The sequence below is a fragment of the Vulpes lagopus genome, chromosome 22 (genome assembly GCF_018345385.1).
Source record: "Vulpes lagopus strain Blue_001 chromosome 22, ASM1834538v1, whole genome shotgun sequence".
In the NCBI taxonomy this organism is placed as follows: domain Eukaryota; kingdom Metazoa; phylum Chordata; class Mammalia; order Carnivora; family Canidae; genus Vulpes; species Vulpes lagopus.
The window spans coordinates 13678580-13704240 of NC_054845.1; the positions used below are offsets into that span (position 1 = coordinate 13678580).

The 25661-nt window shown below is 38.5% G+C and overlaps 1 protein-coding gene across 6 annotated transcripts in view; it reads left to right on the forward strand.

The window, feature by feature from the left end:
• PARD3B (par-3 family cell polarity regulator beta) overlaps positions 1 to 25661 on the forward strand; it is a 981887-nt gene that overhangs the window by 373484 nt on the left and 582742 nt on the right. For all 6 annotated transcript variants that reach the window (XM_041737018.1, XM_041737019.1, XM_041737013.1 and 3 more), the window contains exon 3: positions 14122 to 14293. In XM_041737018.1, coding sequence (XP_041592952.1) covers positions 14122 to 14293 — 172 coding nt within the window. The remainder of the gene's footprint in view (positions 1 to 14121; positions 14294 to 25661) is intronic.

The following is a 25661-nucleotide window of genomic DNA, read 5'->3' on the forward strand; positions in this document are numbered from 1 at the left end:
TGGGAGGGTCCTCAAAGATTAGTGAATTTACAGAAGAGATATCACTAGACACCATGTACGTGAAACTAGTTTTTAGCCACAATTCAGGCACTGTGGTTCCATAAACTGTGCCTTCTCGTTGCTATGGATTTATTGCCTCAAGGATCCTGGATAAAGTTAACCAGAACTATAAGCAGATGTGGAACATCTGCCAAGGGGCCTAGATATTGCATATCTGCTAGCCAACATGTCTTCTTCCTGTTGAGAGATTGACGTGGGAAGTCAAATCACAATCAGATTACTTGGGGAACATGAAATCAGAATAAGTTTAGGAAGTCACACGATTCAAGCAGGGCCAACTTCGTGGGCAGGTGACCCATGGTCCCATGTTTATTGGCACCCCATGTTTGGTTCAGTACTCTGGTATCACCATCTTGCAGTTCTTAATTTTTGAGCAAAGACTCTACATTTTCATCCTGCAGTTGGCCTCAGAAGTTGTGTACCTGGCCTTAGATTAATGAGTTTAATGACTACACTATAATCCCCATGGGTCACCCATTTCACAGTAAGCATATATCCCTGTTAATGGGCCTGTAGGTTTGTTCCTTAATGCAGTAGTTCCCTTCAACTGGGTGAAGCCTAAAATGGTACTGTGCTAGTATATTCACCTCTGATGCCATTTATCTGACTTTTATTACTACCTTATTGACATACCACTTCTTTTGCCTGCTTATATAGTGAATTAAATATTGCCCTGGATGTATTTCTTTGGGTTGATTTTATGTATTTATAAGCAGACCATTACATGTGTATTTAATAGATTAGCTCTCTGAAAGAATTCATGTTTTCTATTTCTTTAAGAAGTGCCCTATGTATATGTTACTTGCATGTTGTGGATGAAATCAGTAACTCTGGAATTTACGTGAAAGTGGGATTAACTGGCAGAACAGGTTGGAGGACAGAGTATAAGCAAAAATATTTTGGTAGGATAGAGGAATGTGGCTAGAAACCAGTAGTCATTGGGACCGTAGGTTGGCTGAAAACCATGCTGTTAAATAAATGAAAAGACTTAGGTAAGAGGTAAGGACACATGTAGAGTTTTTACCCATCACTCCCAGTAGTCGGGCCCTTTTTCATCCTTGGCGATATGAGGAGCCAGGAGGGTTTACAGGAAAGAACAAACATGATTGATGACAGGATACTAGGAGACATACAAGAAACATTTAAAAATAACACTAAAAGTTTGTTCTGTCCAGAGGACAAAAAAATAAGGGAATCTTAAAGTCTTCAATTACTTGAAAGTTTTTTGAAACAAATTGTGGAAACATATTTTTTCTATTTTAGTAATGGATTGACTGGAATTTCAGCATAAAGAATTTGCAGAAAATAATGAGTTAGACACTTGGATTATGAAATCAATGAAATATTAAATTTTATTTGTGATTGCCTTATTGTAATAGCTGTATTCATCTGTATTTCTTTAGAATATGAATGTATGATTTAAAAACCAAATGCCTATCAATCAAAACATTTCCCACCTGCTCTGTCTTGTGGGACTATCAAAGTAGTAAATTAAACAAAACCAACATTGTTTTACTACTTGCCCATCATAAAGTATTACTGGTTCCAGGTGAGTACCTATTTATAAGGACCTTGGAAGATTTAATAGAGGGTTTTAAATGAATGCAATACCATGCAATGAAATAGTTTACATCATTAACAAAAATGAAATGTAAACTGTCAAACATTTTGCAAAGATAAAAACAATATACTCAAAAAAAAAAAAGAAAGAAAGAAAGAAAGAAAGAAAGAAAGAAAGAAAGAAAGAAAGAAAGAAAAGAGCTTGTACATGCTGATAAGAGATACCAAAAGCAAAATGGGACAGAAGAGCGAAGGGTATGAATAAAAAGAAAGAAATAAAAGTGGCTTATGGAATTATTTTCAGTATCACTAGTAATCAAATAATTGATCTTTAAAAGGAACACATAATAGTGTCTGAAAAATTAGCAATTATTGAAAAAATGATGCTACTTTGCACAGATAACCTTCATTTTCATGTGTCCTGAATGGCATAATGGCTAAATTATTTATGATATGACTAATTATGCTATGAAATATTACTCAGTCATGAATTTTCTTCATTTTTTGCAGATTAAAATGAAAAAAATTGCACACAAGGCATTCCTAAGTGAAAATATCAGAAACTTGTGTTATGCAATATGGTTCAAGTGGCATTGTGATGTATACGTAAACCCATAGAAGAAAAGATGGGACAAAAAACACCAACATTGTTACAGGAGTTTTCTGGAATTTTAGATGGTCTTGCACATCTTTCCTACTCTGTGCTTTGAGAAGTTTCTCTAATGATATTCTTTTGAAGTTTGAAGTTTTCCCTCCCAATCAGGCACACACCACATATCAAATGTGCTGGAGGAATTAGGGGAGACTGCAATCCCCACATATTCTGGTCTCCACACTTTTTTACCTGAAAAACATAAAATCCCAAATAAAGAAGCAAAGTACAGAAGATGCCACTGGGTTTGACAGTATCAATGCGAAGACTGGCTTTTGAAACCCAAGATTGCTGATGGTCTTGGCAACCTGGATTTTTGGGTTCAATTCTAATTTCAAAACATGTGTTCCGGTTTTTTCCCCATATGCTCTATGTGTTTCATTTCTTGATTTAGAAATCATAGGTTTTAATGCCTACAGAATCTATTTTAGGTGCTTTAGGAAGAAGGCCTTTTGTGTGAAGTATACAAATTTGCAACAGTCTCTCAAAGACCATCTTTCTACAATTAGAGGCAAGACCTAAAACACAAGTACTCCTGAAGGAGGTAACAGACCTCCTGTGACTGAGAGCAAGGACCAAGGACCCCAGGCTTCTTGTCTTCAGGCCCCAATTAGCGAGGCATCATTCTATGTGAGTTTAATACACCCACGATCATAATTACAAATCTTGACATTTAAATGCTCCCAAAGTCAACACCCATCCCAGCAGGGTTAGCCACATTATCACTAGTTAAGGAGATGTAGAGCAATTAGAAGGTAAAGGAAAAGGTTAGCTCTACCACTCCGATGGAAGGAGTTCAGCAGCTAAACCCACCTGCAATTGCAGTGTTAATTTTTTAAAATACCGGCTTCAAAGCCTTGTCACCCATGACAAGGAAGATGTGAGTCTAAATGGAATATTTAAGAGCGGTGCTTCTGCAGCCCTCAATCAGGCTGCGCACTGACCTTTGCATAGTCTGCACCAGTTGCTCGGCTGTCACAGAATGCAGGAGAAAGTAGAACATCATTGGACCTGTCATGAGGTCAATCAGCCGGTGCTCAGGCCAATTTGCTAAAGAGTCTGTCCCCTCACCAGTCTGATGAAATGGAGTACCAATTAATCCCAGCTAATTTTCAGGGAGTTGAAAATGTCCTCGTATTTGTTGTCCACTCACCACTTTACCTGGCCTGGCGGGCTCTCAGGCCTGGAACATGAGGCCACCTCAGGGACACGTGAAGCTGTTGAAACTTGAGTTTTAGGCCAGCAGGGTGACAGGTGATGATGGCACACCTGCCTCAGGCCAGCACTGCCCTATTTTAGTGAGAAGGCTCTGTGGTTTGTAGCCTCCAAAGATAGGGTGTGTAGCTCCAGTGCATGCAGCAGACATTTTCTCTTTGAAAATTGTCATGATCTAGAAAGATCTCATTGTTTGTTTGTTTTCTATCAACCTATCAATTCCTTATCTGTCTTTAGAAGGTGCTGGCTTAGTCACCATTCTCTGCAGAGATTTACTATCAGAGCTGTTGAGTTGTCTTAAAAGTGGAAAGGTTTTTTTTTTTCTTTTACCAAATAGACTGTTCTATTTGTAGCCAAGTCTCATAAATTAAAATACTTGTCAAAATAAATGAATAGTATGTTTGTTATATTCATGACTTAAAATCACGTTTGATTGCTTACTCATTAATCCACAAAATTAAGCAACACACCCTGGATTGCAGTCATTAGTACAAATAAGCAGAATTCTTCTAACCGTCAGATGTAGTGGAGAGCACTGTACGGTTGTGTTTGTTTCGAAATCAAGTATGTTAATGCACAAATTAGTTTTATTTTTTTTTAATTTTTTTTAATTTTTATTTATTTATGATAGTCACAGAGAGAGAGAGAGAGAGAGAGGCAGAGACACAGGCAGAGGGAGAAGCAGGCTCCATGCACCGGGAGCCCGACGTGGGATTCGATCCCGGGTCTCCAGGATCGCGCCCTGGGCCAAAGGCAGGCGCTAAACCGCTGCGCCACCCAGGGATCCCACAAATTAGTTTTATAATGTCAGGTTTCCTTTGGAAGAACACCAAGCACTTAAATGCAGTCCACCAGCAGGCAGAATTGGGATCATAATACACTAAGTGGATTTTAGATGGAAAAATTATAAAATGTAATTTCACATCAAGCCTCGAGGATGGGCAGGAGCTATTTTGTCCACTGTGGGAGCATAGATGGTAAGGGAGGTTATTTTTGTTCCTAATTGGATGGAAACATCTGGACTCAGGCAGATGGTATATACCTTAAAAGTGTAGACATCTACATAACGATGGCTTTGCTTTTCCTCTCAGGTATAGCAGAGAACATAAGTCACTCTCTTACCTCACCCCTTTCCATGTACCAAGTACCTACTAGGAACTTGGAATGTAAAGTCAAGTTGTACTTGAGGGGTGCCTGGTTGATTCAGTCAGTAGATCATGCACCTCTTGATCTCAAGGTTATGAGTTTGAGCCCCACAATGGGAGTAGAGATTACTTAAGATACAATCTTTTTTAAAAAAAGTAGTAAAGTCAGATTATACTTCAATTCTCTCATCTGTAATGTGGGGCTAATAATGCTAGTCTCCTAATGTTTTGTTTTGTTTTTGTTTTTTTTAAAGATTTCTAGTTCTTTTTTTTTTTTTTAATTTTTTTTTTTTTTTTTTTTTTTTTTTATTTATGATAGTCACAGAGAGAGAGAGAGAGAGAGAGAGAGAGGCAGAGACACAGGCAGAGGGAGAAGCAGGCTCCATGCACTGGGAGCCCGACGTGGGATTCGATCCCGGGTCTCCAGGATCGCGCCCTGGGCCAAAGGCAGGCGCCAAACCGCTGCGCCACCCAGGGATCCCTCCTAATGTTTTTTTATGAGTATAAAATAGAATTTGTAAGCACAGCACCTAGCACATAGTGAGGGCTGTGTAATTTTTTGTTAAAAGCATTTTGTAGTTATGTGACTCATGGTTTCAAATAACTTACAGGTTTGTTTTTTCAAGTAGCTTACAGTTATAGAGGCAAGTAAATCTGGACCTTTGTGCTGTGTAGACAGGTAATGATAGAGACATGGATGGTATTGTGGGAACAGCAGAGAGCCTTATGGAAGACCTCATTTGTGGGACTTGAACTACATTTTGGAAGCCACGATAATATAGGATACAGAATTTTAAGTTGGAGCAAGACCACACCAGATTGTATGATGGAAAGCCCACCTGCACAGTAGTGTTGTGGGTAAACACTGGGGGCTGGACTGGAAGCCAGAAACAAGTTGAGGTCTTTGCAGTGGAGATTTGAGGACCTGGCCAGAGGAACTGAGGCATTTTATTGTAAAGGAGTAATCCCTGCAGAGAGAGATAATCCTTAGATTCCCTTAAGTTACTGCCTTCAGGGATCTGTTGACCTGCCTATGGATGGCTGTGGCAGCGCTGGACCTTGGCCAAGAAGTTACCAAAGAAGTGTTCCCGAGACCACCACAGCTTTGGGTAGAAAATAGAAGGAAGGAGAGTAAAACTGAGCTGGTAAAATAGGAATTACGTGAATCATACAACATTGTAAACGTATGAATGCTTTGTCATTTACAAAATGTTTTTCCCTGTGCTATTTTATGTTTTGTAGTGTAAGATACACTCCCTTAAAAAAGAACATTCTTCCAAAAATGTAGGTTAGATGTGTGTGATTTAGTTAAAAATAATTCGGAGAGAGAGCCGTTTGGAGCCATTTGTGTGTACGTGTATCCATGCATTTTAAACCATTACCTTCATTTCTAATAGTTTCATTTCTAATAACTCTCCCAAGACCTTCCAAGCCCTTGCGAATGGGTAAAATTGAGAAGCGTCCAGTGATATACTAGATAAATGGCAAGCAAAGCCACTCACTGGATTGACATCCTTTTTGAGAATTTCTCAGCTAGTTTAACCTTAAGGATTTTCCACTTTCTTGTGTGCCTGTTGTTAATATGTATAACTTAGAGACAGTGAAAATAGTATTACTAACAAAGCCAGATATTTTGAGGTTTTATAACTTCTGACCTTCGTGTTGCCTCAGAATGCTTGAAAGTGCTTCCATCTTCTTTACCTGTATGTTTTTCCCATTGCTGCCCCTTTGGGGTCCTTTAGGGAATGGCTTGGTGGCTGCCACCTGACCTCCATGGGGCCCTTTGCTCCACCACTGTTATGGATGAAGGGCACAGAGGAAGGTGTTTTCAGGCTTTCCTTGTGTATATTAGATGTCAGTTGTGAAGGTTGTTTCATAAATGCTGAGCTGTTACTCCTAAGGAAAGTCAAGAATGAAACAAAAACAAACCCAAGATTCTCTCGAACTTAAGCGAGTCACAGGAAAAATATGATCCAGTATAAATGCCTTTCATGTATATCTGACTTCTGAGTGAGTTACTGCATAATTAAAGGAGGTAAATGTAGTTTTGGCCAAAATGTTGGTGGTTTTTTAATAGACATATTTTTTTGTGTCATTACAGGCATTTTTAGGCAGCTTCCTCTTTAAAAAGTGATGAGAATAAATAGGGTTCTTAGTACAGTTGAATAAATTATGTAATTTTCTTTAAAATGAAGCTTAGAGCTGTAAAGTTTAAAAAAGTCCCTATTACAGATTTTCAGTTTGGAGAGGAAATGAAAATTGGTTTATCTCATTTACTGAATGTCGATTGAACTTTTGTGAGATTCAGAGCTGTTACATACTTGCTCTGAGGATGTTAGATCTGATGCTTGCATCTGATGAAGATGCTAATGTGATCATGCTAATTTTGAAAATCTGGATTAAAGCTTTTAGCTAGCTGTCAAAATCCTATGAAGGAAGATCACCTATTTTCAGACCTTTGTTTAAAGTGGCATAAAATTAACTCCCATAGCCAATTGTTATTTAGTTATAAGCAGATGCATACATTTAAATGAAATTCTGCAGTGTTTCACTCTGTTCCCAAAGGTGATAATGTGTTTTCCTCTACTTGTGAAATTGTTGTAATTTCACAGTCTTACTTAGATTTAATTGTGTTTATTAAGATTTGAGACAAATGATTCCAATTTTATTTGGTAGGATCATGGTTTTTTTTTTCTTTGTCTTTTAATTTTACTTGATAGTTGTTGGTAATATGGAATATGGATGAAACAGTAAAAATAGCAATCTGTTGTTAAATTCAGCAGTTTAACCCAAAGAACTCAATATGGCAAATAAGCTTTTCTTAGTAGTACACCAGTTTACTTGACGTGTAATTAAAATAGAGCCACATATTTCTTACTGTAATTACTAATACAAAAATACACTTTCATAAATTATATTCTATGAACATTTAGATCACTTTTTTATTCTCTAGGCCAAAGATATTATTATCTGATTGTTAGAATCAGATTATTATTTTTATTGTTGTAAAAGTAACAGAATGCTACTAGTAGGTCGATAACAGAGCAAACCACAGCATGAATATTGAAGGACTCTGCAAAAAATGCACTTGGTGGCATTTATTATTCAAATGCTTACTTGTCAGTATAGAAACTGGAGGCATTGGTATATTCCTTCAGTTGAGGTGGAATAGACAGCACAGCCCATGTTATTGCTAGGTGGAAGAGCAGTACTGCATGTCTAAGGGTTGTGTGTTCTTGTGTGATGAAGAGCAAGAAAAAAAAGAAAAACAAAAATTACCCATTTGATGTGTTTGATCTTGGTGCTTTCTCTGTTCCTCTGTCAATCCTGTGATGAAGAGATTAAAGAGAAGCAACAAAGTAAAAGCAGAATATGGATAAACAAGTCAAGTGGGATTTAGTCTGGAAGCCAGAGAATGTTAACTATGGTAGGAAAAGGAATTAACATTTAACCTGCCACTGTGTACCGGGCTCTGTGCTAAGCATCTAGGCATGTTAGGGATATCATCAAGGAAATTAACATCCTACCTCCACCCGACTTACCCCTCATCACACACTCACGCACACATGCACACACACGCACTCCTGCATGCACACACACATCTTTACTAGTGATATTGATCGTAGTCATCCTACAGTTTGAGTCTAAAAACAGGCCTGAGTCCCTGAAGAGATATTGATGGTGTGAAATTGCAGAAAACACATGGCTCTTTTGATCAAGTGTATTATTCCGGTTTCATGGATGTTGTAAATTATCCAAAGTTCTTCTATTTCCTTTCATCTTTTAGTTTTTTGTTGTTGTTGACTTTTTCATTATTTTGACCTTTACAAGGTGAGTGTGAGAAAAAAGATGGAAATAGCCTCTAACGTGGGATTTGTTGGTGATATTTTTTCTAGGAGAATCCTAATTTCAGATGTTCTTCCGATATGCCTTCAGTGGTGGGCAGGAGTTGCACTTACCAAAACTAGTGCCTAATCTTTGAATTGGGAATCTCATCTGTGTGCTATCTGAGATCCAGTTGTTGAATATAATTTGTACATGCTACATTAATGTGTTTCTTTTTTCCATGTTTTTCTAAATCCTATTTAGAAGTTAGGTGCATTCCTGAGAATTACACTCCACCCCGACCTCTCAAACAGAGGTCCTATGAAACACGTAGATAAACACTGTACCTCTTCCTGGTGACTTAATTTTACTGGCGATTAAAGAGAAGAATCTTTTTGTATTAAAACAAGCACAGAAAGCTGATAGAATGCAAAATATAAGACATGAATTTGTAAAAGCTGAGCACTTCTGCTGTGAGTTTATGGTATGCCAACTCAGGCTATGCCCCCACTACCTTGGGGGTTTATTCACATTTGTCCTTAAGCTACGTTGGGGCACACATCTAGCAGCTTGACACCAGGTACCTCAAAGTGGCATATTGGAGGAAAGTGGGCGAGGGAGTGCCTGGAGCCAGACTGCTAACCCTGCCGCCCTCTCCATCTGCCATCCACCCCTGGTGCAACACTTCTACTCCTTCAGAGACCAAATGAGCAGATTCTCCCTTTCAGAGTTGAGCCTGAAAAGAAAAGAAACACACATAATCTCTGTCTTTGGATCTTGTTGTGGCAGAAACAATTTCTCCCAATGTTGAATGGAAAATGAGGTATTTTCCCCCATAATAACAAAACCAGAACAACAGTAATAATGATGATCAGGATCCTTGGGTGGCGCAGCGGTTTGGCGCCTGCCTTTGGCCCAGGGCGCGATCCTGGAGACCCGGGATCGAATCCCACGTCGGGCTCCCGGTGCATGGAGCCTGCTTCTCCCTCTGCCTGTGTCTCTGCCTCTCTCTCTCTCTTTCTCTCTCTCTATGACTATCATAAATTTAAAAAAAAAGAAAATAATGATGATGATCCTTGGAGGACCTTTCGGCTATATGTTGCTTATATTCATTCACTGCTAAAAAATAATAATATGAATGTTTATCCTAAAAGCACATGAAAAATCTAGGTATCTTTTATTGCTGTGCTGTTTTAGTATCTGTTCTTGTATCTGTTCTTGCCTCATTTTATTAATTTTACTCCCAAAAATATATGTTCGGTGCCTACTATATATACTCACCATTTGAGGCGATAGGGATACAACAAAAAAGGCAAAACTCTCTGTTTTCTTGGAGATTATATTCTAGTACAGTTAGAAGGGCAATAAATGAGAAAAGGTGAAACATTGAGGAGGTGATAAATGCTATAAAGAAAAAGCATGGAAGGATAGGAAGTGGTGGTGATATTGCAATGCAGAGACTGTGGCCTTTGAGTAGAGATGAGAAGGACAGAGGAATAAGCCATGGAAGTGTCTGAGGGAAGACTCCCTCAGGAGGAGGGAACAACATATGCAAAGACACTGAATCAGGGACAAAGAAGAAATCACATAGCTGGGTGGAATCCGAAGAACAAGGGAGAATGTGCTCAGAACATGAGGTCAGAAAGGTCACAGGGAGCCCATGACCAGTTAGTCCATTGCAAGGACTTGAGCTTCACTGTAAGTGACACGGGAAGGTGACCAATCACAGGAGAGATATGACCTGCCTTGTGTTTTAGAAGGGTCACTCCGTCAGCTGTGTTGAGAATGGATTGAAAGGGAGCATGGGTAAAAACAGGCCAGATAAGAAATAGTTGCAGTAACCCATGGGAGAGACTGGGAGTACGGTCCAAAGTGGTGGGAGTGGAGGGATAAGTCAAACTGTGATTACATTTCGAGATTTGTTGACAAATTGGATGTGTGTGGGGTGTATGAGAGAGGGAGAAAGGAAGGGGAAAAGACATCAAGGATCAATAGGAGATTTTTACCCTGAGCAACTAAAGAATGGGTTGCCATTAATTGGGATGTAAAACAGTTACGGAAAGATCTTTGTAAGGTCATTTTCAGTTTTTGACATGTTACATTAGACAATGGACCTTGTGATCCTGGAGTTCAAGAAGAAGCTCTGGGTTGAAGATTTAAGTTTGGAATTTATCAGCATATACTTACATCCATGCCATGAGACAAAAGAGGTGTCCAAAACAAATTTAGACATATTCCATAGTTTTAGAGATGGGCAGGAATAAGGAGGAGGACATTAATGGTGGGCTTGGAGAGTTGGAAGATGTCCAGGAAGCAAATGAAGAAAATAATTTAAGGAAGAGGCCATGATCAACTGTGTTTTGAAAACAAGCCAGAGAAATGACTTGGGATTTAGCTACCTGAGGATTGATTTTGATCTTGATAAGAACAGTTTCCATGGACCAGAAGAGTAAGAGCCTGACTAGCAAGAATGGTAGTAGGGAGACTGGAAATTGCTCTGTGGACAGCTCTTTCAGATTCTGCTCTCAAGGCAAGTTGAGGAAATCACATTGTATCTGTGGGAGTCCTGACAAGGTTTTCAAGCTCTACTTATTGTTTGTTTTTATCTTTGTTTTGAATGGGAGAATGAAGAGTATCTTTGTAGACTAACCTTCTTGTGTCTATCTGGGGGTAAGATACCTAAATACTGACAGAGATCTGTGTAGACAGAAGTTTTGGTTGGAAATAATGGCTGTGTGAAAAGATCTTGGATTTTTGGGGTCTTTGGGAAATATCGGTGTCGCACAGCATGACCTGAGAATATTGACCTTACAGAACGCGAAGAGAGGGGTCGCCAAAAGATGGGTGGGACAGTAGAAGAGGAAGGCATCCAAATGAAATACTGCCTGTTTGCATTTTGCATAGCGTTTAGGTTGCTACAGTTGCTGTGATGTCAGTGAAAAATCTTCCACATGCCATAGAAGTTCAGTCTAGGTGAAACCTTAACAACAGAAAACTTTAAATAGAATTCCTCCTTTCGTGTCCATCTCCTCTCTGTGGGAAAGGTAATTTTTAATGAGTTTAAGGTCAGGGAGGAGAGACCATTTTCATGCAATGGACACCTTAGAAATCAGCTTGCTTTCTGCTGAGGGACTAGAAGAGTGGTTTATGTGAATTAATGCTCCTCCGTAACATCGTCTGCTGGGAACTCTGCTGTCTAGTAATGTAGATGTTCTGATAAGTCATCTAGCTAATAAGCACCTACAATGTGTACAGTTTAAATAGATTGTCGTTACTGAGGCAAGTCTAAGTGTACACATTGTGGATGTTGAGATGAAGAGTGCGTGGACAGTCGCTTATCAGCCAGCCCCAGTGGAGCCAATGACTTCATTTGGGCACCACAGATTCAGGAACTGAACCTCTTCTTTCCAGGAATAGAGACTCATTTACAACATCACTTCTCTTTTTGGAAAACAGTCACATCATGGTCTGGAACCCTGGGTCAGAAATTTAAAAAGACTAGATTTTAGTACCTATTATTATTTCGTCTACCCTTTTGAGGTAGAAACAAAATCTCTGAACTCTTATGTTCTCTCGTTTGATAAATATGTGTACCATTGTTATTACATATGCTGTAAACTAGAGTGGATATAATAGTATGGAAAACAGTAAAATATTTTAAGGAGGAAAAATTACATAACAAAGATAGATAATGATTTATCTTATGAATTTTCAGTTTTAAGATTCTATATTATGCTCCAGATTGATATTCTGTTTTCTCTTTCTCCCGGTATTTAAGGCACATTACGTATACTAGCAGTTAAGGATGTAGCAAGAGGGAAAAGTAAGGTTTTAGTCTTATTTACACAAAATTGTTCATAGAACCGGTATAGTAAGCCACTTTGCCTCGCTGATTGACAATTAAAATAAATGTTACTAAGATGTGTTAGATTTCACCAATATGCAAAACTGAAATTATAATTATGTCACACAAATAGTGGTGAAAATAACACTTCTAGCACATGTTAAAAGTTGATTTTATTTTTCTTTTCTCTTTTTTTTTAAGTTTTTATTTGAGAGAGAGAGTATGAGAGAGCATGAGCATGGGGGAGGCGGAGGGGTAGAGAGAGAGAGGGAGAAGCAGAGTCCCCACTAAGCAGGGAGCATAATGTGAGAGTTGATCCCAGTGTTCTGGGATCATGACCTGAGCTGAAGGCAGACACAACCAACATAGCTGCCCAGGCTCCCCTATTTTCCTGTTCAAGATTTGAAGTGTTAAACTCTTCACTTTGACCAGATGATTAGAAAGATACATCTACTGATTATTTTTATACTAGAATAATCTTTCATTATTAATCTATTTAAGTCTTCTCTCAAATCAGTTCATCAGTGCTACCAATTAAAAATAGAAAAATGTATGTGCTCAATTTCAAGAATTAAAAATAATGCCTTGGGAGTAGCATTTCTTTCCTGTGGTAAGAGGATTGTTGGATTTTCCAATTAAAGAAGTCTCCATACTGGAAATGAGTAGTCAATTATGAAAATTATTTTTGAATAGTCAATTTGCATATCCCTAATTGTATTCATTTCTTTTGAAAGACTGAACTTGGAATTTATGATGTTTTGATTGATTACTCCTGCATTTGTGTTATTAATACTATTGCTAACAAGGCTCCCCTATGAATGGGCCTTGGAGTGCCTTTTCTGAATAAATGTTTGAATCACAAGTAGGTTTGTTTTATTTAATGAATGAAAAATATCTAAAGATTTACTAGCAGCTTTCAAATTTGCACACACTGTACTTTATTGGGTTGACAGTAGCATCCCCTCACTGCCTACTACATGCACATTTGGACTTTTCCACACCACCTGATGAGAAGTGTGTGAAGTTGCTCTATGGTGGTGCTGTCTGCCGGCCAAAAGTACAGCTTCAGCAGGACTGTCCTGTTTATACAGCAATCTTCATGCAATGAATACTTTATTACATTTTGCCCTTTATGAAAAATTACTTGGAAATGGACAATTAAATGTTTTTATATTAATGACAAGAAACAGTTCTCATATGAAATAAAATTGAGATGAAGATGGGAATAATTTGGTTAAAAGTGCTGATGTTTCGTCTCATTGGACTTGACGTTCATTGGACTTAAACCAGTCAACATAGTGTCATGAATGAAGAGAACAAAATTAAAGGGATGTATAAAAAGGGGATATTTATGTGCACAAAGTGAACACATTGTGTGGAAATATACACATTTATTTGTTGTGATCATGTCTAAAAGGACAGCCACAATTATAGATTTTATCATATCTTAGCTCTCTGAGGCTGGAATGGCCTCTTTCACTATGTAGATCTATTGTTCAGCTTTTGCATATTCAACTTTTATTTCTGGAAACCCTCTTTAAAAATACTAAGGTCCTTTTTGGCATATTGGAAAAGACGGCAAGGGGAGGGGCAGCCATTTCCTTCCTAAAAGAGAGCCAAAATCAGTTCTTTATTTCAAGAGTAGACAAACCATGAATTAAATCCTGAGCACCTGCTTTTTGCATTGAGAGGTTTGGTGTGGTACAAGTTTTCAGAAGCTATTTTCTTTAAAATCAAATTAAGATCACAATCCGCTGGATATAGTGTTGTGTGATACGCATGCCATTCAAAGTAATTAGTGTTGTTGGTTTTGTTTGTAGCTGATTGCTGTGTTTGATGAACAAGAACCACTCCACAAGATGGAGAGCCCCAGTGGAAACTCTGCAGGTCGGCAGAGCCCAGATGCCTTTGAGACGGAAGTGGCTGCCCAGTTGGCTGCATTTAAACCAATTGGTGGGGAAATTGAAGTAACCCCTTCTGCTCTGAAATTAGGTATGTGTATTTTCACTGGTATGTTCTTCACTTGGTTGAAATATATCATCTTGCTGGCTATAAGTTGCTTCTACTATTTGAATTATCCTCTTAGTATCTTTCCTTAAAATTCTGGTTTGTCTTCACTTAAAATTATTTTTACGTAGCAATTTGTAGCTGCTGATGCTCTGACAAGGGGATGCAGTTTTTTCTTGAATTGCAGGTGCACCTGAATTGTGTACTTTTGAAGTACACTACAGGACAGGCTGGTCTGTAAGTGATGGGGTTTATCTGTAGCCCAAGAAGATGACTTAAAAAACATCTCTCAAAAGTGTCATGTGGTGAAAGCTAAGATTTATCAAGGAATTCAGACTAGAAATAAAGGTCACTTTCTGTTTCAGCCACCTTCTTTTTCTCCTCAAACTATGTCGCTTAGACTTTGGGGAAAACCTTTGAAGTTAGTCTTTTAATTCTGTCCTGCTGACCTATTCAAACAAGAACAACACACCCAGTAATTTTGTTTGGATTTCTTTATTTTTGTTTTGAGGGCATTGGGAGAAAAATAAACATTCTTCTAAAGTTTCCATGAATTTACATCTCCAAGAGCAATGTCAGTTTTGGGTGATACCTCTTAGAGATAAATTTAGGTCAGTTTAACAACATGAAGCTTTTGAAAATCCACTAACATTTTGGTACTTAAACTTTCATTCCTGTTGAATGTATGCATATGTTTGAGACTCCTCTGAGCACCTGTTATATAGGTTAATTCTCAAGGTAGACGAACAGAGGCTTTTACTACTCTCCAAGGGGAATATTTTCCTTGCAAAGCAAAGTATATGCTTAAAATTGTAGAACTCCTACAGAGGACTCATTTTTCCCATTTGAAACAAAACGTTTACTGGAGAGTTTATTTTACATACCACACTACTGAATATCCATATTTGGTACTAATTTTCTGGAAAGCATCTGTGGTGCCGCTTTTTATAACAAACCAAGTGGAAATTAATGACCTCTAATCTTCCTGATTCTCCTCTATCCTTTGGAAACCCAGCTCGTGAAGCGGTGTTCTGGAATGTGGACGGCGGAGGGCTCGGTGGCAGTTTCTCTCCATCCACAGCGAGGTTTGTGGCTCCGACAACCTCACCGCCCTATCATTCATTTGCATAATGGATGCCTTTTTATCCATTATGCAAATGGTATGGGAGGGAAATTAGGCAATAAGGGAAGACGAAAGGAGAAAATTGCTCTTGCTTGTTTTAATATTCTATTTATAAGCAAGCACTGTGTGGTCCTTAAAAGGCTGAACCCTGGAGTACCCTGTGCTGGGCAATTTGCTTTTGCCTTCCCTTAGGAACTTTCTGAGGGTAAAATAGGTTTGTTTTTCTTAAGCTTTCTCAGCTTCTTCTGTTGAACTGTCTGAGCAATATAATGTTGAAATCAGGAAGAAAAAGTAAGCTGAGGTTCTTTTTCTTTGAAAGTGAATTTTTCTACTTCTTCAGTACTAACTTCTGGTGAGAGAGAAAATCTTTATTATGTGGGAACTACATGCCAGGCACTGAGCTCAAAGCAGTGCACCAAGTGTTCCAAGCCCTTTGCTCCTGACAACTCATTTAAGCCTCATAATAGTTAGCTGGGCTCTCTTATTCCCCTCATTTAAGAGATGAGGAAACAAGCACGTAGTACTTAAGTAATTTATCCAAAATCACGTAGCACAGTTATTAGGTGGCAAAGCCAGGATTTGAACCCTTTCTGGCTCCAGTGTCAGGAACAATTATTCTGTGTCGCCTCATATATCAGTAGTCAGTGAATAAAATGATGGTTTTTCTGGGGTGTACTTTGTGAATATACATCTAAACCCTGAAAGTGTCTCTTAACTCCCTGGCTCGAGTCCCTTTCGGGTGGTACTGCGGAAGAAATGATGAGGTCGGCTAACCTTCCTTACTGGCGGGCGGTCAGTGTTGCCTTGCGGCCCTGGGTCTGACGCCCTGGCATCATCTCCGGTTCCTCCCCCCTCTTGCCAACCAGCCTCACTTCCTTCCGCCTTCACCTGCCCGACCACTGCGGCAGGCCAGAGCCACTCCATCAATCAGACTGGCGCAGAGGCCTCGAGCTGACCCCTCTCCTTACAGGGCCTGCTTTCTCCAGCCCCGGCTCCTGCCAGCGCTGACTTTCTAAATCACAAATCTGATTATATAACTCCCTGCTTAACAACTTCCAGTGGCTTCCTATTGCGCGGAGAGCCATGTCCAAACTCATTAGCAGACTGATGCAGATGGTTCCTCGGAATTAGCTGGAGGAATTTGGGCAGGGATGAGTGATGAAAAAAATTGTCCCTTATATGCCCCCACAAGTCCAGCAGACTGAGTACTTTTCATTTCTGGAACTTTAAAAGCAAAGGACACATTTGTCAAAGTTTCTCAGAGCAATTAAAGGCGTGAGCAACACAACCTGCTTTGGTATCTGCCCTCGGGGAAGGGTGTGTTCATAGATGGGGGCAGGTGCCACCTCAGGATGGAGGGGTATGCATGGCAGCAGAGATAGTGCTCGCCGTTCCTGGGGAGTGTGGCCTGGCCCTGCTATCAGGCCTGGTCTAAGATTCTGTTTAGGTGAAGCAGGGGGATTGCCTAGAAGGAGTAGCATTTGTGTTCCAGGAATTCACCGTAGCAGGGTGCATATACAGTGCCAGACTCTGGAGCCCCAGCTCTCCATCCCAGCTTGTCACTCAGCTCCCAGAGGCCATTGGAACTGGTTCTGCTTCCCATGGGGCTCACTTGCATAGGGTAATATGGGAGACATGGGGCTTCTTCTCACAGATTTTCAAATTCTTGAGGCCCATTCAAGAAGATGGGGAATTGAATCATTATCAGCTCACATGCTTATCTCTCTTTACAGGACACAATTCAACAGATAATAGGAATCAAGACATGTTCATGATTAGGTCATATTAATCACCAAAAATGTGGGTTCTATTGATACCTGAAATAAAAATAAGCTTGATATCAGTATAAGTTTTTAAAATATTTATTTATTTATTTATTTATTTATTTATTTATTCATTCATTCATTCATTCATTCATTCATTCATTCGAGATGCAGAGAGAGAGAGAGGCAGAGACACAGGCAGAGGGGGAAGCAGGCTCCATGCAAGGATCCTGGGACTCCAGGATCATGACCTGAGCCAAAGGCAGGCTCTAAACCACTGAGCCTAAATAAATAAATAAATAAATAAATAAATAAATAACCACTGAGCCACCCAGGCATCCCTCAGTATAATTTTTATACCTCTTTCCAACACAAGATAATCATAAATAATGGTCTGTTAAAAGCCAACAACATTCCCTACATACATACAGAGATTCGCCCCTCCTTTTCTTTTTCTGCCAAGGTGAAATAGTTATGCACAGAACATGCCAGAAGTTCATATTTACAGGCTCTTCGTGATCTACCTACATCTTCTCTGCCCACCTTTATTATGGCCATTCTTCCACAGTTACCTTGACATGCAGGCACTATGAACCACTTAGCATTCCCCAAATTTGTTTTCTTTCAAGCCTCTGTGCTTTTGCAGGTTCTATTCTCTTCACCTTGATCCTCCCTTTGCCTCCTTTCCACCTGGTGAATTTGTATATACCTTTTAGATTCATGCTCATATTATGACTTTGTTTGTAAAACCTCTTGAACATCTTCAAGATAGTACAATAGGTATGCAGTAAAGTTCTTAATACTTCACCAGCAATGATGAGTTATAGAGATGAATTGGAGAAATCTTCTACCGACCTAAAGGGTTCATAGTCTTATACCCTATAAGCTAATGGGGTACATATTTTTATTTATAGGAGGAGTTTCAAATCAATTAGGCATCTACATAATTCCAACTTCATTCATCTAAATTATTTCTTGCCTTTTATTTCCCGATGGATTTTCTTTTTCTTTTTTCTTTTTTTTTAAGTTTTTATTTATTTGAGAGTGAGAACGTGCACACAAGAGCTGCAGGAGGAGCAGAGAGAGTGGGAGAGGGACAAGCAGGAAGCCTGGCATGAGCCCCCATCCCAGGACTTCGAGAACATGGCCTGAGCTAAAGTCAGATGCTTAATGCAGGAGCTGCCCCACACACAATGGCTTTTCTAATGTAAAGCTAAATGACTAAATCCTGATGCAGAATGATTTGCTAATTTGGACTAACACTTTACGATTCTGCTTCTGAAATTGGCCAGTGCTTCCCTACTATAGCCTAGAGATTGCTAACCTAAAACTCCATTTAAAAGAAGAGACATAGTAGAACAAATACTTGGTAGAACAGCAAAGAATCATATTCACAGAGTCCACCTGGACTTTACAATTATCCAGTTCAGGGATTTTCCAAGTCTTTGGAGCCCTTTGGTACTTTGAATATATTTTGGGATTTCAATAACTATGTTATTGTAGCTAATTAACAAATGACATTTATTGAGGATTTAAGTTTTAGGTGCTGTTCTAGTTTATTCATGTTCACTCTTTGTATGGATAGGATTGGTTATGCTAGCAGGGAAGAAAGGGATGCAGAAGGCTGAGGAGCAAGCATAGAGAATCCTAATGCCTTTTAGAAATACTATGGTGAAGGGACACCTGGGTGGCTCAGTGGTTGAGTGTCTGCCTTCAGCTCGGCATGATCCTGAGGTCCAGGGACTGAGTCCCACGTCGGGCTCCCTGCATGGAGCCTGCCTCTCCCTCTGCCTGTGTCTCTGCCCCTCTCTGTGTGTCTCTCATGAATGGATAAATAAAACCTTAAAAAAAAAAAAAAGTCCTACGGTGAAGAAACCCACTTCCACTCAAAAGAATTCTTAGTGGCCCTGACAACAGCTTTTGAAAAGTGCTGGTCTGGAAACAGCACTTCCATAGAAGCACTTCCACAGACATTTCCATAGAATTTCACAGTTAGCAGTTCTCTAGACAATTGACATTATTTTCCAAATAAGCAAAATGTGTGTTCTGATGTCAAATAACTGGTCAGGTAAAGAACTAGAACTGGGCCCTGTGTCTGTTGGTTTCTAGTGCAGTCCTCTTTCAACTACATGACATTTTGGGATTAATTGCCAATTTCAATTACCATGTCTTTTAATACTATATGTGATAAAATACCACCTCATATCCTTTTAGAATTGAGATAGAGCGTAAATTAATAAATAGATACTATGAATAGCTGTAAGTCAAAATCTATTTAAGGGAATAAAGACCAGAAAAAGATGGAGAAAATTTCCTTTAAGTCCTTCTGTAAGTTTTTTTTTTTTAAAACCAAAAAAAAAGAATTCTTTCTCCTCATCCCTTGTAGGTTTGCACATACATACATGCATGCATGCATGTGTGCGTTTGAGGGAAAACCGCACCAAAGCCAATGTGCTAATGGGATACATAGGTGATTTTTTTTCTGTATTGTGGATATTGAACCCTTTCTGATATTTCAAGTATCTGCACATAGGGCCTTCTGTACATAAGACAGATTAGGACAACTATTTTGAAATTTGGAAGAGTAAGGGTCTCTTAGCCTGCCCAGTGGGTAGTTCCTGTGCTGCCTTTAGATCTGTGGTGCCCAACCTGCTGCTGTTCCACCAAAGACCTCACGAGATCATAGCCCCAATCTTGGCCATACTTGTCCTTTGAGAACCAGTGGTGCAGAGCTGGTCCCAGACCCTACAGTATTTGATCTAACTGCGTGCCCAGATAAATCATTTAACTGGTATCTATCAGGACCACATCTTTCCAAACAAAATTAAATCAGGACACATTTGTCATTTCCATACAAGTGAATGGTCTGAACTGAGACCATCCGGGTCACCTCGTGATGTGTCATTAACATGTTTCCTTGCCCCAAAGTTTTCTCATCTATAAAACAGGCCTTGCTTGCCCTAATGGGCTATGATGGCTTTAGGAGAATTTTATTCATACCACACTAAATTCGAATCTGACCCCATGCGCCTGCCAATTTCTGTCCCATGGCCCCAGTTAATTAGTGGTTTTATTCTTGATCTTTGAACATGTTTTTCAGTACTTCTTGACTGAAACTTGCTATTTTGGGTTCAAGCTTATGTGAGAAAATATTTTCTTTAGTTATAATTATTTTAGCAATGTAATTTAAACAGTGTGTCAGGATAAAACGTATTTGGGACTTGGTTGTTGCCAGTCCTGTGATCTGTATTACCCAGATAGAAAGCAATCTGATTAAAGTTTGGAGTTGAAATAGCGTTAGCTTTATTCTCCTCTTGTGTGTTAAACTTTGAAGATGAGCTTACTTTCTATTTGAAAGTGATTCTTGTTTCTGAGACTTGAAAGCTGAAAGGTGCCTCAGATGCTTTATTGTTTCCATGTGTGTTTGTGCTTCAAAATTGAAATGGAAATTATGATTGTGTGTTTGTTATAATATAATTATTTTCAAAACACTGAGTTCCCTTGTCTTTATTTTCAGTAGTTCTCTGAAAAAAAAAAATTATACAGCCGTAGATTAGTGTTGGAAATTGTGACCGTTTTCTATCTGATTTTGACTAATTTACTGCATGAGGGAAACATATGGGAACATTTGTCTGAATTTTTAAGGAAACCAAATCCCTTTATGGCACTGATCTTCAGGAAAAAATAAAGAAGGGGGAAGTTTATTCCTTTAATTAGGCTGCAGTGTGTAAGTAGCTGCTGTGCCCATAATGTGAGTTTAAGTATTGGCATCTGACCCTAGACAAACATAGTCACACCACACACATAGCAGAACTAAAGCTCAGGACTGGCCTGGGCTTCTGCCGAAGTCTTTGAATTCTGACTACAAAGCTTACAAGCATGTGCGGGTTCCTCGTTGCTGGAAGCCCTCCGCTGTGGACTGTGAAACCAGAGTTGAAATTACCAGGCAACTGAGGTCATTTGCTTGGATGAGTCCATAAGTCATAATTTGGTCACTGAGTTTCATCTTATTTGTTTCCTGTTGGGGCTGATTATTCAAAAGTTAACAGCTATAGAATAGCTTTTCTTTCTTGACTTTTTTCTTCCTTGAGAGCCCAGTATTTTCTTCCCATGCAGGCTTAGATGAATGATGTTGTAATTAGCTATGGTAACCTTGCCAGGCCATCATCAATCAGTCACAGCCATAGAGTCAACAAAGTGTGTGCATGCTTTCTGGTACGACAGTGACTACATTGGGACTAAGGAGGTCATGGCGTTTCTAACTCATTTCTGGCCTCATTCTTCTTTTCCTGTTGTTTTGGGTTTTATTTTAGTTTGTTTTCACAGTAGGTAAAAGTTGCTGGCGATGGGGGGAGTCAGATTATATATTGAATATTTAAAAATTGTTTAATACTCTGGAAAGGGCCTCAGGTACTTGGTTGAATGAAAAAATAAAATCAATACCTAAAGACAAGCAACTTATAACAAATGTTAAAAGGTAATTACCACGAGGAGTCATTTTTGTTTGTACCAGTGATGTACAAATGTGAGTGATAGCTCAAATGCGAACTTTTCAGCATACTTGGCATTACCTTTTCTAAGTAATTGCAGATGAATGGTCTATTCAGGTGTATTTCATAGGCCATCAGTTTATAACATTTTATAAAAATAACAGATTTACTGAAAATATTCTGTATTCCCATAAATTGTCTTTTAAGTGAGATATTGTTAAATCATAGAATGTTAAACAAGAAAAAGAAAAAAAATTACCATCATCTTAACTATTTTCATTTTTCTATTTCTATCTAGTTTGTCTTTGTATTTTAATTTTTTTTTTTTTTTTTTTTTTTTTTTTACTATTTGCTTCAATTCTCCTTTGGTCCCTTCATTTTTGTGTGTTGTATCCATGGCTAAATTTAGTACTTAAATTGGTACTAAGGTGGTAGTAATCTATGGAAAAAAAATATTAAAGGGGATTTGCATTTACCATTCATCCAAAAATGTAAGATAGTAGATAAAAACCAAGCTTTTACTCTTGTTCTTTTCCAGCTATAAATTTCTAAGTTGATTATATGACCTCAAAAACAGAAAGCAAAAAATGCCGAGTTCACCAGCTCCCCTTTGGCCTTTTGCCAATGCTAGACCCACATTGAGACAGAGTCTGCAGATCCTCTCATAAACAAACGGAATGAAAGGTCACCTTCCTACCGCTCACTTGATATTAGACCCCTGGGTTTCCAGGCCTTTTTTGCACATAGCTTTTAATCGTAAGTCCAGTGAGGCCATGTTTGCAAAAACCTAGTCCCTGAGTAGTGAAAATATTTTCACTCATACTTTCATATTCAACTTTTTATAGTTCTTTGTGCCACTCATAAAATCATTTGCATTTTTGCCTTTTAATAAAAGAAGACTCCCTCCCCCACCCCCACACCCCCACACACACTAATACCCAGAGTCTCTTCTTATTCCTTTCCCACCTGCCATTACAACTCCCATCTTATATAGTTTCTGACCCCTCTTTTCTGGAACAGCCCAACAGGACCAGGCAAGGTGGTCCTCCATTCTCTAGATAGAGGTTCTGCTTTTCAGAGCCTTGTAGGGTTTCATATGCCTCTTTCAAGAATGCTTTCAAATTGCTTATCTATATTAAAAATTCTTAATAATTATGACTCAGATTTTAAATATATGTCTTTTAAGGTTCTATTTCATATAAATTTCTAATCACAGCTAACCAAATTATTTATGATAATCATGCTGATTTTCTTTTGCAGTGTGAAATTCAGGAATCTTGCTAACAATTCAGTATGTGGTAAAGCCTCATTTATACTAACAGCTTAAATATAAGGTTTAGCCTTTATTATTTGTGTGTGTGTGTGTGTGTGTGTCTGTGTGTGTGTAAACCCCTGCCCGCACATAAGATTCCCCCACCCTCACTTTCTGCCCATCTGGGGGACTAATTTAATTATTTACAGAAGATCTATCTTAAGGACAAGTCACTCAGAGTTGGACACGCTTTTATGACTGGCTCAGGATTTTCTCATTTGCTTTATCTGATAAAGCCATGTGATGAATTATGCCCCAATGTACACATATTTGGTTAGTTCCTTGTGCTATATACGCATTTGGAAATTTTACTAAGATCTCAGTTTGGCTAAGAAAGTAAATACTGAAACAGCTTGATCTCTTCATTCTCACAACCTGAGGTGATAAGGAAAGGTGACAGCCCTTGCTTAGCAATTGCCATAAGAAAAGCTATCTCTCTAGTGTTTTACCCTTTTTAAAACATTTACCAGATAAAAGAAGACAGCTTCCCAGATACCACCACCACAGTGTGTCAATTTATAATTGAAACAATGCATCTATCATATGGTACACAGAAAATGGTGCCCATTCTATTTATTCATGGACTTAATGGGAAAAGCTTGATAGCTATCAGAAAATACAGGTAATCCTCTAAAAATACCAGAAAAAAATTAATTACTGTTCTATATAAGAATGAGACTCTATTTTTTTTTTTTTAAATGAGACTCTATTAAACTCTTCAAATTCTTTTACAGATGGAAGAAATTTGGGGCTTTTTTTTTCCTGAGTGTAAAATTAAAGGAAATTATGTGGTACATCTTGCTTATTTTCTTTTTGTTTATATGGAGGGCTTGCCTATGATTACTTAATGCATGTGTGTGGAATATGGCATGATCAAGGAAAATAAGTTAGAAGTCTTCTGGCCTAACCACAACCTATTTAGAATCCTAGCTCTCTTGTAGTTGGTGTTTTAAGATAATATTGGTTAAGAGAAGCCATTACCTCAGTGTCCATGTTTCTTGAAACTATTGATAGGAATGGTGTTTCCATAAGTTTTTGCTCTATTTGTTCTGAAAAATGACACGGATAGCAGCAAGCTGAATGGCCTTGTGTCATCTGGTTCTGCAGGATTGTGATGATCAATTAAACTCTCTTTATGTTTTTAAAACAAATAGACTTTCTGCCCCAGAGACCTGAAAGCATGAGGCAAACTTTGTATTTTAGTCACAGTTCAGGAATAATGTCCTTTGACCTCACGACTTTAGTTGGGTGTTACAATTAACTGCTCTCATGGCAGAGAACTCAGCCTTTGCACAGCTAACATCTGCTCTTTTCCAATGATTGGGCTTAAGAATGTAGTTATGGAAATCAGTATATCTGATGTCATTGCTACAGAAGATGGTAGTGTGCCTGTCACTGAATTCAGGTAATCAATAATTATTTATTGCTGGCTCAATAGATGAGAAGTATTATGCTAGGCTACCAGAGGAATATAAAATAGCTCAAGCCATGAACTCATTCCCAAGCAGCCTGCAATCTAGTTGACTTAAAATAAATTACTGGGTGAATCTCTTAACTTGGTTACGTTTCAATTTTTATAATTTACAACTTTTGTTATAATAACACAGAGCATACGATTATAAAACCTTATAGTTGAAAAAGGTCTTACCTCATAAGTAGATTTAGATGTGCACAAAAAGCTTCACTGTGAGCCATTAGTCATGTGTGATATCTCCCCAAAGCTTGGTTAATTGTCTTTTATTTGAGTCTTTGTTAGAGAGGTTCTGGAAATAATAAAACTTCAAGTTTGGAGTCTATATGTGATTCTGCAATTTTCATTTACTATTTTGGGCACTGTTAGATTTATCTCCTATTAGGTAGCCAGAAATAACTAGGACCCAAGTCTTTCTGTTACCAAAAACAATGTCCTATGCTGCCCAAGGAAAGTCTCCAAGGACCTAATGGGTTTGATAGATGAATATTTATCCATCCATCCTTTTTCCTAATGACACTCCACTCAAATGTATTCTTTTAATTCTAATTAGTAAAGTTGGAGACTTCTACCCTGGTGGGTTCAGTAAATGCACTGTTCAGAGGAATTAATTGTGCCCTAGACCAGTGGTAGATGTCAGCGACCCATCCATGCTGCTTTTCCACTGAGTGCCGTATAAATTACTAACTGGACTCTTAAGGATGATCCTTTCTTCTCCAAATCTATAGGCTATATCTCAGCCTGACTGATTTAGATGATACAGAAATCTAAAGTTCTATCTTCACTCCCTCTAACTAAAACCATTGTCCACTTGAGTGTCCACACTATCTAAATATGATTATATGTGAATTCATCCACACTGCAGACTGTATTGAGAAGGAGCATCTTGACCATCTTGGAAGATTTCCTTAGAGAAGTTTAGAGAATAAGGTTTGAGTGCTTTCTCCCTTGCAGACCAATGATCACCTTCTTACAAAACTTACTCGAAAATTAGTTTTCTTTAAAAGAACTTCCTTGTCTGCCTTATTGCCCTATTTTTAAAAATAATGTTCAGCATTTGTTTGGTAGTTGTCATAAATTTGATATGATAATGTTCTGTCTTTACAAGGTGAAAAGTTATGCGAGGTTAGGCAAAATTCTTATCTATAATTCATGTCTTCTTAAAAGCTGGTTCCCTCTTTAGTATCCAAAAAG